This window comes from Lagenorhynchus albirostris, chromosome 2, assembly GCF_949774975.1.
Source record: "Lagenorhynchus albirostris chromosome 2, mLagAlb1.1, whole genome shotgun sequence".
NCBI classification, from domain to species: Eukaryota; Metazoa; Chordata; class Mammalia; order Artiodactyla; family Delphinidae; genus Lagenorhynchus; species Lagenorhynchus albirostris.
The window spans coordinates 35955189-35971727 of record NC_083096.1 but is presented as its reverse complement, the minus strand read 5'-3'; the positions used below and the strand labels follow the sequence as shown (position 1 = coordinate 35971727).

General features: G+C 37.1%; 1 protein-coding gene across 1 annotated transcript in view; it reads right to left on the bottom strand.

Moving 5' to 3' along the window:
- CR1 (complement C3b/C4b receptor 1 (Knops blood group)) overlaps nucleotides 1–16539 on the bottom strand; it is a 136063-nt gene that overhangs the window by 76613 nt on the left and 42911 nt on the right. Inside the window, exons 5-11 of the mRNA XM_060141831.1 lie at nucleotides 10841–11239; nucleotides 8038–8214; nucleotides 7848–7950; nucleotides 6569–6654; nucleotides 4540–4758; nucleotides 2343–2522; nucleotides 1651–1750 (exon numbers count right to left, since the gene is read on the bottom strand). Of these exons, the coding sequence (XP_059997814.1) occupies nucleotides 1651–1750; nucleotides 2343–2522; nucleotides 4540–4758; nucleotides 6569–6654; nucleotides 7848–7950; nucleotides 8038–8214; nucleotides 10841–11239 (1264 nt within the window). The remainder of the gene's footprint in view (nucleotides 1–1650; nucleotides 1751–2342; nucleotides 2523–4539; nucleotides 4759–6568; nucleotides 6655–7847; nucleotides 7951–8037; nucleotides 8215–10840; nucleotides 11240–16539) is intronic.

The window sequence follows — 16539 nt, the reverse complement described above, 5'->3', positions numbered from 1 at the left end:
GTGATGGCTAAATATGGGCTTATTGTTTTCCCTTCTGGAATTTTTGTTACATGTAATTTGAATCCCAGTACTCTTTTAGACATATCTTCTCTTTTCTCTTCTTCTGCATCCTTTTCCACTTAATGCTGGGAGAAGTTGATTAATTTATCTTCTTACCCTCTGCTTTAATTTTCTACAATATTCAGTGTGTTTATCACAGAATTTTTCTTTAGTTTGACAGTTGTGTTTTTCATTCATATGCAAACATTCTCTATTTCCTAACTAGTTTCACAGAAACAGCGTGCAACTGAATCTTGTTAAAAACGTAAACAGGAGATATTTCTAAAAGTTTCTCTTATTTCTTGGAAGTAACTCTATTTTGTAAGAGGACAATTCTTCTGATTTTTCAGATTGCTCTTTTTACATTAATTTCCTGTAACATATCATAAGCTCAACGGTTTTCTATTTTATACCATTGGGAGGTTCACTCTTATTCCGTAATACAATATAAAGAGGGTACAGACAGAGAATTTATAGATTGTACTTAAAAATGCTCGGAGAAAGACAGAAGTGTTTAGATTTACTCTAATTTCACTTTGTCAGATTATAGGTACTATGATCTGTAAGGCCTTGGTTAGCAAATATGCTGAAGGCCACAAGTTCCTTTTCAGTGTTTATCATGGCAGTGCAAATTTAGCCCATATTCTCTAACTGGTTCAGCTGCTCCCACTGGGAGTGGGGTTGAGACTGAGCAAGGGTAAGCACCCTTGTGGGTGGGACTGCTGCCCAGTAAACACTTTATGTCTGACATTTTCACAGGGGACTCTGTTATGGGTTGAGCAGTGCACCCCCAAAAGTATGTCGAAGCCCTAGCCCCCAATCCCCATGAATGTGACCTTTTTTGGAAATAGGGCCTTTGCAGATATAATCATGTTAAGATGAGGTTATTAGGCTGGGCCCTAATCCTATATGACTGGAGTCCTTACAAAAAGAGAGCACTTTGGACATAGACCCACACAGAGAGGAGAGTGCCATGTGAAGACACAGACACAGAATGAAGATGGCAATGGGAAGACAGGGGCAAAAACAGGAGTGATGGGCCACACGCCAAGGAAGCCCTGAGGTCACCATAATCTGGAAGAGGCAAGGAGGGATCCTCCCTCAGAGGCTCTGGAGGGAACATGTCCTGCCTGCACCTTGATTTTGGACCTCTAACTTCCAGAACCTTGAGAGAATAAACTTTTGTTGCTGTTCTGAGATACCCAGTTTGTCCTACTTTGTTATGGCAGCCCTAGCAAACGAAGAGTGCAGTTACCTTATAAGATCTGCTTTCTACACAGTGGCTCCGTGGCCTTCCCCTTTCTTTCAGCAATGCCTGCTCTAGGCAAGCGCTGTTTGTACGGTTTGACTATGCCCTCCCCCCATTTTCTTCCTTTCTACCTGGGGAATACCTCACTTTTCTTGTTTGTACTGCCCTGGTTTCCAGCAAGGAGACAGATTTCCCCTCAAATCTTATCATACCTTTGTCCATTTCAATTAGGAGTTAAACACCTATGTTCAAGCTTCTTGAGAACAGATGGTAATAGCCTAGTCCTCTTTTCCAAGATAGGACCAGAAGGTAGTATCGCTGTCCTGGAACTCTTGAACCAAGAGATGGTCCTGCCCACTCACCCTCTATTACAAGAAAAAATGATTCTGGATCCGAACTGGGTGTCTGTATCTATGTGCACCACACCGTTCACAGGATCTGGAGGAGTATTACATGATTTACCTTGGGAAAGAAAGAGAATTTTGGAGGCAGGAAGAGTAATTTGAACTTTTGTTAGTGTATAACAAGTTAGTCCCCACCTGACTGCAGCTTTCTGAAGAGCACATGCAATTCTGATGGTTCTACAGATTTTTTCACCTTGAGGAACCTCACCAGACTGCCTCGGGATCAGCCACCCACTAAGCACCACTTTCAAAGAGACCTCCCCTCTAAATCTCTCCTATCTGTGCCTCAAATCTCTTATCTAAATATAAAGGTCATTTGTGGCCTTATATCCCACCAGTATAAAAGTTTTTATTACCTCGTTATTCAAACAGTTTATGTCTCCTTACAGATTTTTTTCCTGATCTGGAGTAATTCATTATTCACTACCCCATAAAAAACATGGAGTTCTCCTGCAAATATTCCTTGAAACATTCTCAGGAGACAAGCATTTCAACCAATAATTAGGGGTGACCTACAAGACCAACTCTGACCTCCACCTATGTGAACATGTTTGACAAAGTTTTCTTATCTCTAAAATTTGGAGAAATTAAATAAGATCCTAGAGATACTTTGACAAACATAGGAATGCTCCAATGCAGGGCTTACTCACGTTTACAGACATCTTTGGCACTTGACCACGTGAGGTTTTGTAGACACGTGATAGAGAATGACTTCCTGTGGTACCCAGGGCGGCATTCATACTTTAAAGATGTCCCAATGGGAAACTCAGATTCATTGGTCTGGATTTTCAACTTGGCAAATTGAAAATGATCTGGGCTGTTACAGTGACCTAGAGACCAAAAAATCAAGAACATCAGAGTTAACAAAAAGATACCCAAGGCCATTCTTCCTTTTCTCTTTCTTGTTAGATTTGATATCAGAACAAAAGAAACTTTTAGTTGTGGAAAGATAATTTCCTTGTAATCTTTGAAGGGAAAGTTCCATTAGCATGTGCCCATTAGAAAATATACTATCCGGAAGGCTATTTTGCTATCTGGGCATTTTACTCATATCATTTACTGTAAAAGACAGCTCCAATTCAATTTTTCACATTTTTAGGGAGACAGAGGAGTGTTTCTGCCCAGGTTACACCTGGTCTGGTTTCTTTGTACTTCAGTGTATCAAAACCCATGCTTAAAAGCAAGAATGGACGACTCAAGATGTTTTTTGAAACTAGGAAGCAGCCACCAACTTTCCAGGTCTGATTCCTAAGCTGGCTATTTCAACACAGCAAGGAAATAAACAGCATCTCTTCAAAATAAAAACAACAACAAAACAAAACTGAAACATTGTGTGAAGTATATGTTGAATCAAATTCTAGCTTTAGCTCCAAGCCCCTACACCTAAAGCTCTAGGTTTGAGAAGTGAAAACTCACTTTGGATTCAAGTAGTATGAAATCAAAAAAGTGTGTATGTTTGGAAAAATAGAAATCGTTTCCACTTGGTTTTGACACTAACTTCTCTTTTAGTTTCTATTCCAGCTGTCCTCCACCTCCCTTTCAATTATTTTTTCAAAGAGTAAAAGCTATGCTAGGGCCAATTCTGCACCCAGATAATTCTCTGTATGAAGACTTGCAAACCAATTTCTCATTTCTTTAACATATAATTAAGTGATTTTTCTCAATATGAAAATCTGGCTTATTTTCAAGGTGGCTTCACAGGAAATACATCCATCTATATTGCCTGTTTCTTTTCATTTTAGAGCTTGAATATTAGCTATACTAGCTTCTAGTTCAAGGAGTCCCCCTTACGACTAAAATCTACTACCTAAGGCCAAATCACACATGAAGATGGTCTGGCAGGTCTCCAGTCTAAAAAATCTAGCTGATAAAACTAGGACTGCCATCTCAGCATAGGGTACTGGTGAAAAAAGTCATAGAACTTAGGGGAAGATTGCCTTTCACTTTCGATGTAGTGAATCTGAACTAGGTGTCTGTGTTTGTAAACAGGCTCATAGGGACACCCCAAGCTGAAGCCATGGTGTTACAGAAGGAGAGTGAGGGCAAAAATGACTTCTGAATATCCATTCTTGGTCCCTTTCCTTTCAGAACTGCTCTTTTATTTCAGAGTTCCTCAGCAGTCAGTATGTTATGCCGGGACTAGGGTCACTTTGACAATTTACTTTCCCCTTCCTTCTTCACTGCCTGAGTGTGGGTGTCATAGTGGTATTGGATACCTTAGGATACCTTCTCCAGACCTTAGAAATAAACACTCTATTTTGCATTTTTCCCTTGAGTTCACATTGCTTTGCTTTTTCTTTCCACCAAAGAGGGAAAATTTCAACAGCTGAAATTAGTGCGGGGCTAAGGAGCAAGTAAGCCTTATCTTAACTTAGAACTTAGCCCATACTGGCTAAAAGAATCTTTGTGTTTTGTTTACAATGCAGCCCAGTTTTCAGAGAGAACACACAGTGGTCTCTGGACAAATAGGTAATTAAAAGCGATTTTGCCAGGCTTTGTTCTCTGCTGGTCTGTGCTTCTCTCCAAAACCTGTGAAGATGGTACAACTTATGCTAGTTAAGGTTCATAGGTATTTGCTTTCAGTTCCTATGCTTTGAAAACATTTTCCTTCTAATTCTAATTAGAACTAGAACTGCCACCCACTTCCTCCATCGCTTTTCACCAGCCCTCTAGAAGCAAAGATCATCAGAATCTTACATGTTGATGTATCTTAAAACCATTTATTATTGTTTTGGCATTTAAGTGTATCGAGTGCACAAATAAACACCACATTGTAATTACGGAAACTTGGAGAGTCTGGTTTAGATATTCTGAATCCATTTGGAATGTGGGGTAGCGCGCAGTAACCTGGAGGTCCACAGCGAGGGGCAGGGCTGCTCCAAATTCCGTTCCCTTGACTGTCACTGGTACAGCGGATGGTGCTCTCCCCAGTGAGGCTGAAGATCATCCCTCTATCTGGGTGCGGGTCACATGTGTAAGTGACTTCTTTTCCAAAAGGAAAGACTTCCAGAGGTTTGCCTGTGTGTCTCCCATTAAGGATATCAGGAGGATTTGGACACAAGATTTCTGGAAAGAAGGCAAAAGCTCTAAGTGTCATTCATGAGTTTTCACCACAGGTAATCTATAGTCATTGGGTGTTATAGTTGGTACTACCTAAAAACACTGAATGGACTAAGTGAAGTGAGATTTCAATCCCATTTTTTTTAATTGAAAAAGTACAAAAGAATTTGCCTATCCTGAATCTTCCAGACTTTTAAGTTTCCTGGATGATAGAAACTTTACACCTTTAATTATGTACCAAAACTTTTAAAGAAGAAAGAGAATCTATTGGAGAGTAACTCATTCATTTAATCAACACATTGGGCACTTATTCTGTGTCAGCCACTCGTCAGGGCCGGCTGGATGAAATGGTGAAGAGCACAGATAAAGTCTCTGTTCTCCAGGGAACTTACATTCTCAGGAAATATTTCTACAATGTATTCCATATGTACTAATCACCTAATCATATGAAACCTTTCTTTAATAACTTACCCATAGTGACCATCAACCGATTAGGACAGTAGTGCTGTCACAATGAATTGAAACATATACGGTTCATTGTAAAAACTCTAAATGATCCATACTGTTCTGTTATTGTTTTTTTTTGATGCATGGGATTGCTTATTATTATTTTTATTTCTTTACTTTCCGTCAGGATTCAAATTGTTACTTCTTTCTGGTATCTGCTTGTCTGTTTAAACAGTCCTTTCCTTATTTCTATTTAGTGTTTCTTATTAGGCTTGGGATTTGTAAGAAGCTACTTAAATTAGAAACAGTCATGAAAAGTAAGAGGAATAGTACAATCAGTAACTGAGCTCTAACGCAGGCCAGTGGACAGCCATTTGTCATGTTACTTCAGTGAAAGTTGGGTTTCTTGGATGACAGGATCTATACAGAAGTTATGTTTTTTTAATAAAGTTTTACTATAAAATGTGTCATAGGATAACTGAGCAGATTTCTTGCAACATAAACATTTTAGTAAAATTTGGATTAGTTTAAAATTTATATATTTTCCAATCTTTAGGATCAAGTGATGAGGCAAAGTCCTATCTTCTATTGGGGAAAATACAAATGGGTAGACTAGGAGAAATCAGTGGTGGCATTGCACATAGGAGACTCATTTTCTAATCAGCTCATTATTTCTGAATCTTGGCATAATTTATTTAGATGCAAATTTTGAGAGTTTAAGGAGTATTAAACTGCTCACCCTGCGTAATGCTGTTCCCCACTTTCCCCTCATTTCTGCATTGCTCTGACCTATCATCTCCATAAGATTTAATTTATTTTCTTTCTTGTACATCTTCCTACTTGAGTATAAATAACATGGGACAGGGAATTTGCTCATCTTGTTCACTGCTATAACACCGGTGCCTGGAAGAACATCAAGCACATAGTATGTGCTCAATAAATAATTGAATGAATGAATGTTTCATATTTGTATATTAGCAAATAGACAGGAATATTGTAGATGACTTCACCTTGATGGCATAAAAAAGTAAAAGGAAGAAGGAAGGAAGGAAAAAAGAAAGAAAGAAATCTGTCAAAGCTTCACATTAGCTAATCTCTCCTGATTCAGAGACAAACTACAGCAGGATTTATCATGTAAAACAAAGAATTCTAAATGACAGAGATTGATCAGATAGTTCTCAAAACACATGATGCACAACAAAGTGCATCACAACAAATTGATCCACAATAAAATACTATTAAAATAAGCAACTATTTACCAATAATTCAGATTAGAAAATAGAAGAACCACAGCTGGGGAGACCATGGGTCAAATTACCAAATAGATTAAAGGGAGAGATTGGCCTGAAGTGTTATCCCTTCTACTCACGTTCACACACAGGAATGCTGCTGTTCCAAAGGCTTTCCATTCCAACCAAGACACAGTAACTAGCAGAATTGCCTTTTAACTGGAATCTAAGGAAGAAAATGGTAGTGAATATGTGAGCTGCTTAAGCCAAAATGCCATTCCATTTGCAGAAATCTCAGCATTTTGAGGATCTGAAACCAGCAGGTGGCAGAGGTTCAGAGGCCACATCAATCTGGAAAAGTCACAGCTTCCAGTGAGGGAGAACAGCAAAGCACAGTCACGTGGTCACATAATATAGTCCCAGCCTAAGTTGAAGAAGGCAGTTGTAGCATAGCTGCCATCGCCGTGATCCTGGACCTAGGCTCAGAGAAATCAGTCTCTCACTGTGCATCCCACGGTAAAGCTGATAAATCTACTTAGTCATTATTGGAATAAAACATCCTCCAAGTGATGACACTGGAACAGCTAGTAAAACAGCTCCCAGTTTGCACTGGACAAGCAGAGAATAGCTGGAAAGAGAACAAAGATTGTTCTTTTGTCTCTATATTTGTGGTGGTTATGCAGAAGGCTCACAACAGCACGCTGGGCTACGGAAGAGTAAGCATGAATGTTCTGGGGGGGAAACGAAAGGAGATTGGAAATGACTCTTGTACAAAATTCTCCTAAATGTTATTTGGTGCCTGTCAAGGATTCTTTGGAACATTTTGAGATCAGGTACTTTGTTGCCCATGCTTGATACTTCCCATGTAGAGATGTGCATGCTGTGTAAGGTCAAGTGAATGACCTTACTTAAAACTTTAATATCAGCCACCATAATACCATTTCAGAGCCCTTGGCCTGTTATCAACCAGGTGATATATGACTGGATTAAAAATGCTTAATCTTATACTTTCTCTCTTATTACAAAATTCACTTTGGATGGTTAAAATATTTTCTGAAATAATTCTTAAATGATCTTATTTTTAATAAGATTTTTGTCACATATCAAACTTTTTCTGGAACTCTCCAAATTACTCTTTTTCTTTTATGCTTGGAAAATATGATTTTTTCACTTAATGTGTCACCTATGTATACTCTTAAACAGTAGTTGTATTTGTGTTTAAGCATGCCAGCTAATATACGTGTCAGTTTTTCCTTCATATGTTATTAGTTCCACCTGTTCCTTACTCTTAACTTCCCATATACACTCCCCAAATTTAACATCCCTGAGTATTTCCTATTTTAAAAATCACACTAAACCTTGCCTTTTTGAATTGACCTCAGTTTCAGTGCTCGGTAGGCCAGGCAAACTCACACTCACCCCTCATCACAAACGAAGGATACTTTTGCTCCAAGCTGAAAATTAAGTGGAAAGAGTACATGTCCATTAGGTAACTGGTCCAGGAAGTCAGCACATGATTTCACTAGGAAAAAACACACACACACAGGAGTGAGATGTTCCTGTGAGGGACAAAGAGACTGATCCACATACAAGATGACAGTATAGGCACCTGCACATTTGGGGGCTGACGGGCTCCAGTCTCCCTGGGGCGTACAATGCAGAGAAGCAGCCCCTCTGAGATCATAGCCAGGCTCACAGCTGTAGAACACTTCCTGCCCAGAAGAAAAGTTGTTCCTGTGGCTTGGGGTGTGTTTACCATGCGGGACTTTTGGAGGTGGCTGACATACTAGGGAAAGAGAACCAAAGTACTGTTAATTGTGTGAAAATAACTTTTCCTCAGTGGTAAACTGGCTAAGACAATCAACAGCATAAATGTATTTGTTTTTAAAAATCTGGTAGACTAACACCCTCTCGTTTTATTGATGGCAAAATTGAACAGAGACAGAGAGAGAGAGAGAGGGTCTTGTGAAAATTCATAGAACTGATAGACTGCAGGACAGTAACTAGAACTGAGACATCTTCAGTTCATGGTTTTCCATCTAAAGTACACACCCAAGATGACACAACAAACAGTTCCCCTACACAATTCTTCCTTTTATTGTTCACTTAGTACACAGTTGTTAGATTGATGGATTTTTTTTTTTTTTTTTGCAGTAGACGGGCCTCGCACTGTTATGGCCTCTCCTGTTGCGGAGCACAGGCTCCGGACGTGCAGGCTCAGCGGCCATGGCTCACGGGCCCAGCCGCTCTGCGGCATGTGCGATCTTACTGGACCAGGGCACGAACCCGCATCCCCTGTATCGGCAGGCCGACTCTCAACCACTGCGCCACCAGGGAAGCCCCTATTGATGGACTTTTTATTTTATATTTTTATTTTTATTGGCACCACCAATTTATATCCACCTTTCTGGCATAAGGAAAGCTTGAGCCCAAATCTCATCCAACAGATTTCCCAATCACCTATCACACTCTGCTGTGACAAACAAGATTCATACATCTCTTCTCATCTCTTTCCAGCTCCTCTCCAGTGGTCACGCCACCTGACATGGGTTGGTGGAGAAGATAAGTCTCCTTTCTGTACTCTACAGGGCCAGGTCCTGCTTAACCATTCACTTCATTCCAATGAGAAGATGGGCAACCATTGAATGAAATCTTCTAAAAAACCTACAGCCCTCACAATGAGAGTGCATATTCCATACCATATATTGTAACTGAGCCTCTGTCTCTTTATACAGTTGGTTTGAATTTAGAATCAGAATGCACTGGAATCTCCTAAATTATATAAAACTGTAGTAACATGAAAAGTCATTTCATTTTGGCTTAGATCAGGTCAGTTTCTCTCTCTGGCCTGTAGCTTTCTCAAGTATAGAATGGGGCATTGGACTAGAATAAATGACCCCTTTAAGGACTCTGTAAATACTCTGATGCTGTAGCACCCAATTTCAGGGCTCATCACCCCCCTGTTTGCCTTGATTAATAAGTGCACTGTGATGGGATCATTTAAGTGCTGTGCTGGTTAAATCTCTGTTGACTCCCAGCCTTACACTTCTGCATTCTCCTTTGACTGCTGGGGCCAGAAGCCTGAAAGTACAACTGCTAATCTTCCTTGCCAGCTGGGTCCTGGTTAAGCTCTGACAATTGGAGGCATATATACTAAATTAAAAGGTAGGAAGATGATAGAAGTCATTCTTCTTGTAAAGGAGGCTCAGGAAGTGGCAACTGATGGCTCTTCCTTAGCAGCAGCAACATTAATTCTATCAATGCCAGTGACTGAAGGCTCCAGCAACCTCAGCTACGTTCTGGCAGCAGCAGCAGCTTCTGCAGTGTGAGCAGCTGGAGGAAATACATGCTCAGTGAGTGCAGGTGCCTGTGCTCTAGTCCAGGAGGAATGGCAGCCCCCTGAGCTCTGGGAACACTGCCTTCCTCCTTTTGCTCTTCCTGCCCTTTTAACACCTTTATATTCTCTTACCTGCACTAAATCCCTCACTCCTTGAAATATCTAGAGTAGCTTTCGATTTCCCTGGCTCTGGAGTCAGGTAGGCTTGGGTTCTTGTCTTCACAGAGTTAGTATCTATTTAATCTTGCACAGTTATCTAATCTCTCTAAGACTCACTTTCTCTGTAAAACATGGAAAGAATAGTAACTACCTCATGTCTTTGTTTTAAGAATTAAGTGGGGTTTCCCTGGTGGCACAGTGGTTAAGAATCTGCCTGCCAGTGCAGGGGACACAGGTTCGAGCCCTGGTCCACGAAGATCCCACATGCCGCGGAGCAACTAAGCCCATGCGCCACAACTACTGAGCCTGTGATCTAAAGCCTGCGAGCCACTACTACTGAACCCGTGTGCAACAACTAGTGAAGTCCGTGTGCCTAGAGCCCGTGCTCCACAAGAGAAGCCACCACAATGAGAAGCCCGCGCACCACAACAAAGAGTAGCCTCTGCTCACTGCAACTAGAGAAAGCCTGCATGCAGCAACGAAGACCCAATGCAGCCAAAAAATAAATAAATGAATAAATTTAATTTAAAAAAAAATTAAGTGAATCCATAGACCATATAGTGGTGCCTAACAAGAAGAATCAGTCATTACGTATTAGCAGTTACAATACTCAAGAGTAATTATTAAATATTTTTTAAAAAGATTATTTTAACTGAAAAAAAGAAAGAACTGAGAGATGATAATGTCAGTAGTGACATCCCAAGGAAATTTTACATTCTTTGCCCAGATTTATCTTTGCTTCTGAGTTTGAACACATACACATTCACACACACATACACACACACCTGCTTTATTCAGTGTTTCCTCCCAAGAAAATTTACCCATCCACACATCCTCCCCCCAGAACCGACACTAACCTGATCCTCCTACAACTCACGTCATTTGTAGGCCCCTTCAAAGCCTCAGTCAGACTCACCCCTGGAGCAGCTGGGCAACTCCGGCCCCCACTTGTTTTGGGCCTGGCATTCAACAGTGGAGGGTCCTTTCATGGCAAAGCCGGGCTGACACCTAAACCTCACGCTTTCACGTAAAGAAAATAAGCTTTTGTTCTCAGACATCCTTATTCCATTTTCAATGACTGGAGGCGTGCATTTATTAGGTGCAATGCACTGAGGGGGAGGGCCACTCCAGATGCCAACTTGATTGTCTTCACTGGTGCAATATATTGACTGCTCACCCACGAGGTCAAACAGCTTCTGCCTTCTCTCTCCAAGATTGCAGTGATAGGTCACCACTGTTCCGTATTGAAAATATTCTCTGTCAGTGCTAATGAAATCTCCATTGGCGATGGCTGGGGGTGGCCCACAAGGAATGCCTGGGGAAAGGGAAAGCAGTGAATTAAAATAACTAGTGAGAGAAATCAAATGAGTCACTAAATTGTAACTATTTTTACCTTCATTATTTGCTTTTAATCTTTGCTAATAGAGATAAGTTTTTATGAAGTTGTAATTTAGGTGGACATAACTAAGTAGAATTTGAGTATATCTGGGTAAACATGAGAATATTTATGAAACTGTAGACTACTGGATGTTAAACATTTTGGAAAGCTAAATGATATAAATGGAAATATAAATTACTAATATTCATTAAAGCAGATATAGAAAGCTAGAATAGACCAAGAAACTTGTAAAAATAGAAGAAAAAATTTCACCTATAATTCTATCATAGTTTCAAGTGATATATACTTCTAAATGTAATTTCAGGTGTTTCCAAGAGGTAAAGGAGAGAACTTAGCAACCCATTTTATCAAGCCTAAGTTTGATATCATAATATTATACCCATGTAAAAGTGATCATATAGTAGTCCACCAAAAAAAAGCTAAATACACTTAAAAATTAGAAGTAAGACTAGTACATAGTTAGAAAAAATTGTGTTGTTCTAACACTATATAACTGGAACTAAGTAACATCATCCAAAATTCCAAAACACTTAAAATTAAAAATGAAAATTCTTTAGGAAGCTTCTGCTTCTGGTAATGGTAATCTCAATAATTCAAATCAAACATCACTCCACCCATCTCACCCGCAGAGAAAAAATGCTGGGTAAAATATAAAACATACAGAATGCATCAGAGTGCTAACAAAGTGGTTTCACAGAAGGTTAAAATCCAGGTGAGAGCCAAGCATTTGGGCTACTTTCCCCCCTGGGAAGGTTAGTTGAACCAGGGGGGGGCACTTGATACTGAAATTAAGAATTCGGATAAGATTAGTTGCAGTTTAGACACAGTTGAAGAAAAATCAATGAACTGGAAACTAGGACAGAAAAAAATATCCAGGACACAACACAGATTGACAAAAGGATCGTAAATAGACAAAAGAGTAACAGAGGAACCATACGTAGAAAGATGTTTAAAGCATTTATTGCCAGAAGACCTGCAACACAAAAATGCTTAGAAAGAATTCTTTAGGCTGAAGGAAAATAGTGTCACATAGAACTGATAGAACTGCAATATGGAGGAAGTGTAACAGAAAGAGTTAATGTGTAGATAAATATAAATAAATACCACTTTTATAAAAGCAGCAACTATACTGTCTTGTGAGATATATAATATATGCAAAAAAAACAGTAGAAAATGGCAGGAGAGCATCAATGGAGTTAAACTGCTATGGTTCTTGCATTGTTTGGGAAGTGGTAAAAAGCATTATTTATAATAAATTAGATTATATAATTATAATAGGTTATAATTAATTAGATTATAATAAATCAAGGATCGACATTGGAGTCTCTAAGATAGCATTAATAAGAAAATAAAGTACAGCTAAAATGTTCTTGAGGAGAAAAAAATAGAATAATAAAAATACTTGATTAATTTTAAAATGTGAGAAACCTATAACTAACTAACCTATAACTATAGTTAGTTTAAACCTAACTATATCAGTAACTATATTAATCTGAAATGTCCTAAACATTCTAATTAAAAGCAAAGATTTTCAGACTGAATGAAACAACAAAATCTGAGTATATGATGTTTACAAGAGATCTATTTTATTTTATTTTATTTTATTTTTATTTATTTTTTGGATGTGCTGGGCGGCTTGTGGAATTTTAGTTCCCTGACCAGGGATTGAACCCAGTCTCTCAGCAGTGAAAGCACAGAGTCCTAACCACTGGACTGCCAGGGAATTCCCAGGTAAATTTTAAATATAGAACAAAGAATGGATGAAAGTAAAAGATTTGAAACATATGTAATACAAAACCAGGAAACAAAAAAAGAAGGCTGGTGTATCTATATTGAAATCATACAAAATAGATTTTAAGGCAAAAAATATTATGAAAGGTAAAGAGGGACACTTCATTATGATAAAAGAGTCAATTAAGCAGGAAAATATAATAATTCAAAATTTTCATGTATGTAATAACATAGCTTTTAAATTACATAAAGAAAAATCCCTATAGCTGATAGGAGAGATAGACAAATCCAGTCATATTTGGTGATGGTAGCAGTTTAAATGGTGATTCCCTAAAAAGATATTCCATGTCCTAACTCATGGTACCTGTGAATGTGAACTTATTTGGCAAAAGAGTCTTTGAAGATATAATTAAGTTAAGGATCTTGAGATGAGATCATCTTGGATTAACAGAGTATATCTTCAATCTAAAGACCACAGTGTTTGTAAGAGACAGAAGGGAAGGGGACACACACACAGAGGAGAAGGCAATGTGCAATGGCGGCAGATATTGGAGTGATGCATCTATAAGCCAAGGAATGCCAAGGATTGCAGCAGCCACCAGGGGTAGGAGAGAGGCATAGGACAGATTCTTTCTCCCAGGAAAAGGAACCAGCCTTGCTGACACCTTGATTTTGGACTGCTGACCTCTGAACTAAGAGAGAATAAATTTCTATCGTTTAAAGCTACTAAATTTGTGGTAATTTGTTATGGCAGCCCTAGGAAAGTAACATAGGTATTTTACAAATTCCCATCAATAACTGAGAGAACAAGTGGAGGAAAAAAAACACAGTAAATCATACTTTCCTAAGAGAAATTTATAGAAAATGACATAAAACACTACACCTTCTTTTCAAAGGCATATGTAACATTTTACCAAAACTGTCCATATTCTGGGCTATAAAACATGTTTCAAAAAGTTTCAAAGGATTAAAACAAAAGAATGATAACTAAAAAATCTCCAAGTGTTTGAAAATTAAGTAACACACTTTAAAATAAACTATGAAAAAAAATAAATAAATAAAATAAAATAAACTATGGATAGAAGAAGATATCAAAAGGAAAATTAGACAATTTTTCTGTATCATGATAATGAAAATATGAAGATTGTGGGAAGCAAATACAGCACTTTTGGAGAAAAATTTACAGGTTTAAATATATCTGTTAGAAAAAAATAAAAGCCAAAACAAAATTATCTAAGCTTCCATATCAAGAATTAATGAACAGAGAACACCAAATTAAGCTCAAAGAAAGTATCAGAAAGGAAATAATAAATCAGAAATCAATAAAATAGAAACTAGTTATACACTACAGAAGATTAAGTTAAAAGTTGTTTTTCAAAAAAATCTTAGAAAAAATTTTAAATGCCTAGTAAAAGTAATCAAGAGAAAGAAATTTTAAAATGTTACCATTATCAAGAATTAAAATAGAGATATCAGTACAGACCCCATACACGTTAAAATATAATAAGAGGATATAATGAACAACATTATACCAATAACTTAGCAAATGTAAATGAAATACATTCCTTAAAAAGCACAACATACTAAAACTTATTAAATAAGATATTAAAAATATTTTAAAAATTTAGAGCTATTGAAGAAATTAAATCAGTAATTAAAAACCTAACAACAAAAACTCACATCCAGATTGCTTTACTGCTGAATTATTGCAAAGATATAAAGAAAAATAATATTAATGTTACATAAATAATTCCAGAGAATAGAAAAGAATGAATACTTTCCAAAACATTTTATAAGACTAGCATAATCTTGATGCCCAAACCTGACAAGGGCATTAAAAGAAATAAATAAATTAGAGTTCAACATCTCTTGAGAACATAAATGCAAATTTTCTAAACAAAATATTAAGAAACTGAACACAGCAGTACTTACAGAGGATGGTATAATGGTCAAAATAGGAATTTCATTGACTAATTTAAAAATATTAAACCAATCTTACAATACTTGAATAAAAAAATATTAGCAATCACACACACACAAACACATACACCACACACAAGATAATCATATATAACACATCATGACCAAGATGGATTTATTCTAGTAATTCAAAGCTGGTTAGCTTTCCAAAGATCAATCAATGTAATACAAAACATCAACAAAGTAAAGGAGAAACAGATATGACTATCTCAATAGATGCAGAGTGATAAATTAGAACACACATTCATGATAAGTCTTTCAGCAAATTAGATAGCAAAAGGAATTTCCTTAATCTGATAAAGGATATCTGCCATATATTTACAGGAAATATCATGCTTTATAATGACTATGTAAAACCAATATTATCTCTTCCATTTGACATTGTACTGGAGTTTCTAGCCAATGCAATAAAATAAAAGAAATAAATAAAATATACAGGAAAGGAAAGAATTTAAAAATATGATAATTATTCACAAATGACATGATTGTTTATGCAGCATATCAAAAAGAATAGGCAGATAAACTATTGAATTTAAAAGAAAATTTAGCAAAATTGCTGGATTCAAGGTCAAATGATTGCATGTTTAAGAAATAAACAATTAGAAAATAAAATTTTGAAAAAGATATCTAGGAATAAATCTAATAAATGATGTTCAAGACTTCTATAATGTAAACTGGAATATATTAAGAGAAATTAAAGAAGACTTCAAAAATGGAGGGATATATCATGTTCATGAATTTAAAACTCAAAAATGTAAATATGTTAATGGTCCACAAATTGATCTACTGAGTCAATAGAAACCCAATACAAATTCAAGCAGGATTTTGTGTGTGTGTGTGTGTGTAAACTGACAAGCTGATTCTAAATTTTATATGGAAATGCAAAGGGCCAAGAATTATCATGTAAATCTTGAAAGTAAATGGTTAGAGGATATGAGCCACCAGATATCAGTCTTAATATAATTCTATAGAAATGAAAACAGTGTAGTAAATAAACCAAAGGAAGAGAACCTCTCTGGAATGAGATTCACATATCACATCACCTGACTCATGGGCATTGTGGTATATAAGGAATGGTCCTTTTAAATAAATGTTATTAGATTAATTGTCTATCCAACAGGGAAAAAAAACACAAAAAATGAATACTTTGACCATACTCCACACCATACAAAAAATAAATCTGAGATGAATCACAGACTTAAACATGAAAAATAAAATGATAGGCAAAGATTTTTTTTAAGTAGAACAGAGAAAGCAGTAACTAGAAAGGAAAAGACTCATAATTAGACATTATTAAAATGTATTTCTATTACCAAGGACATCATTAAGAAAGCAGAAAGACAAGTTATAGCCTGGAAGAAAATTTTTGTGTTACATTTATTGGAAAATCTGAGAATATGTAAAGAACTTCTACAGAACAATAAAGAGATACACAAACAGGTAAACATTGGGGAAAAGTTTTAAACAGGCATTCATAAGTGTATGCAAAGGTACTCAGCATCAGT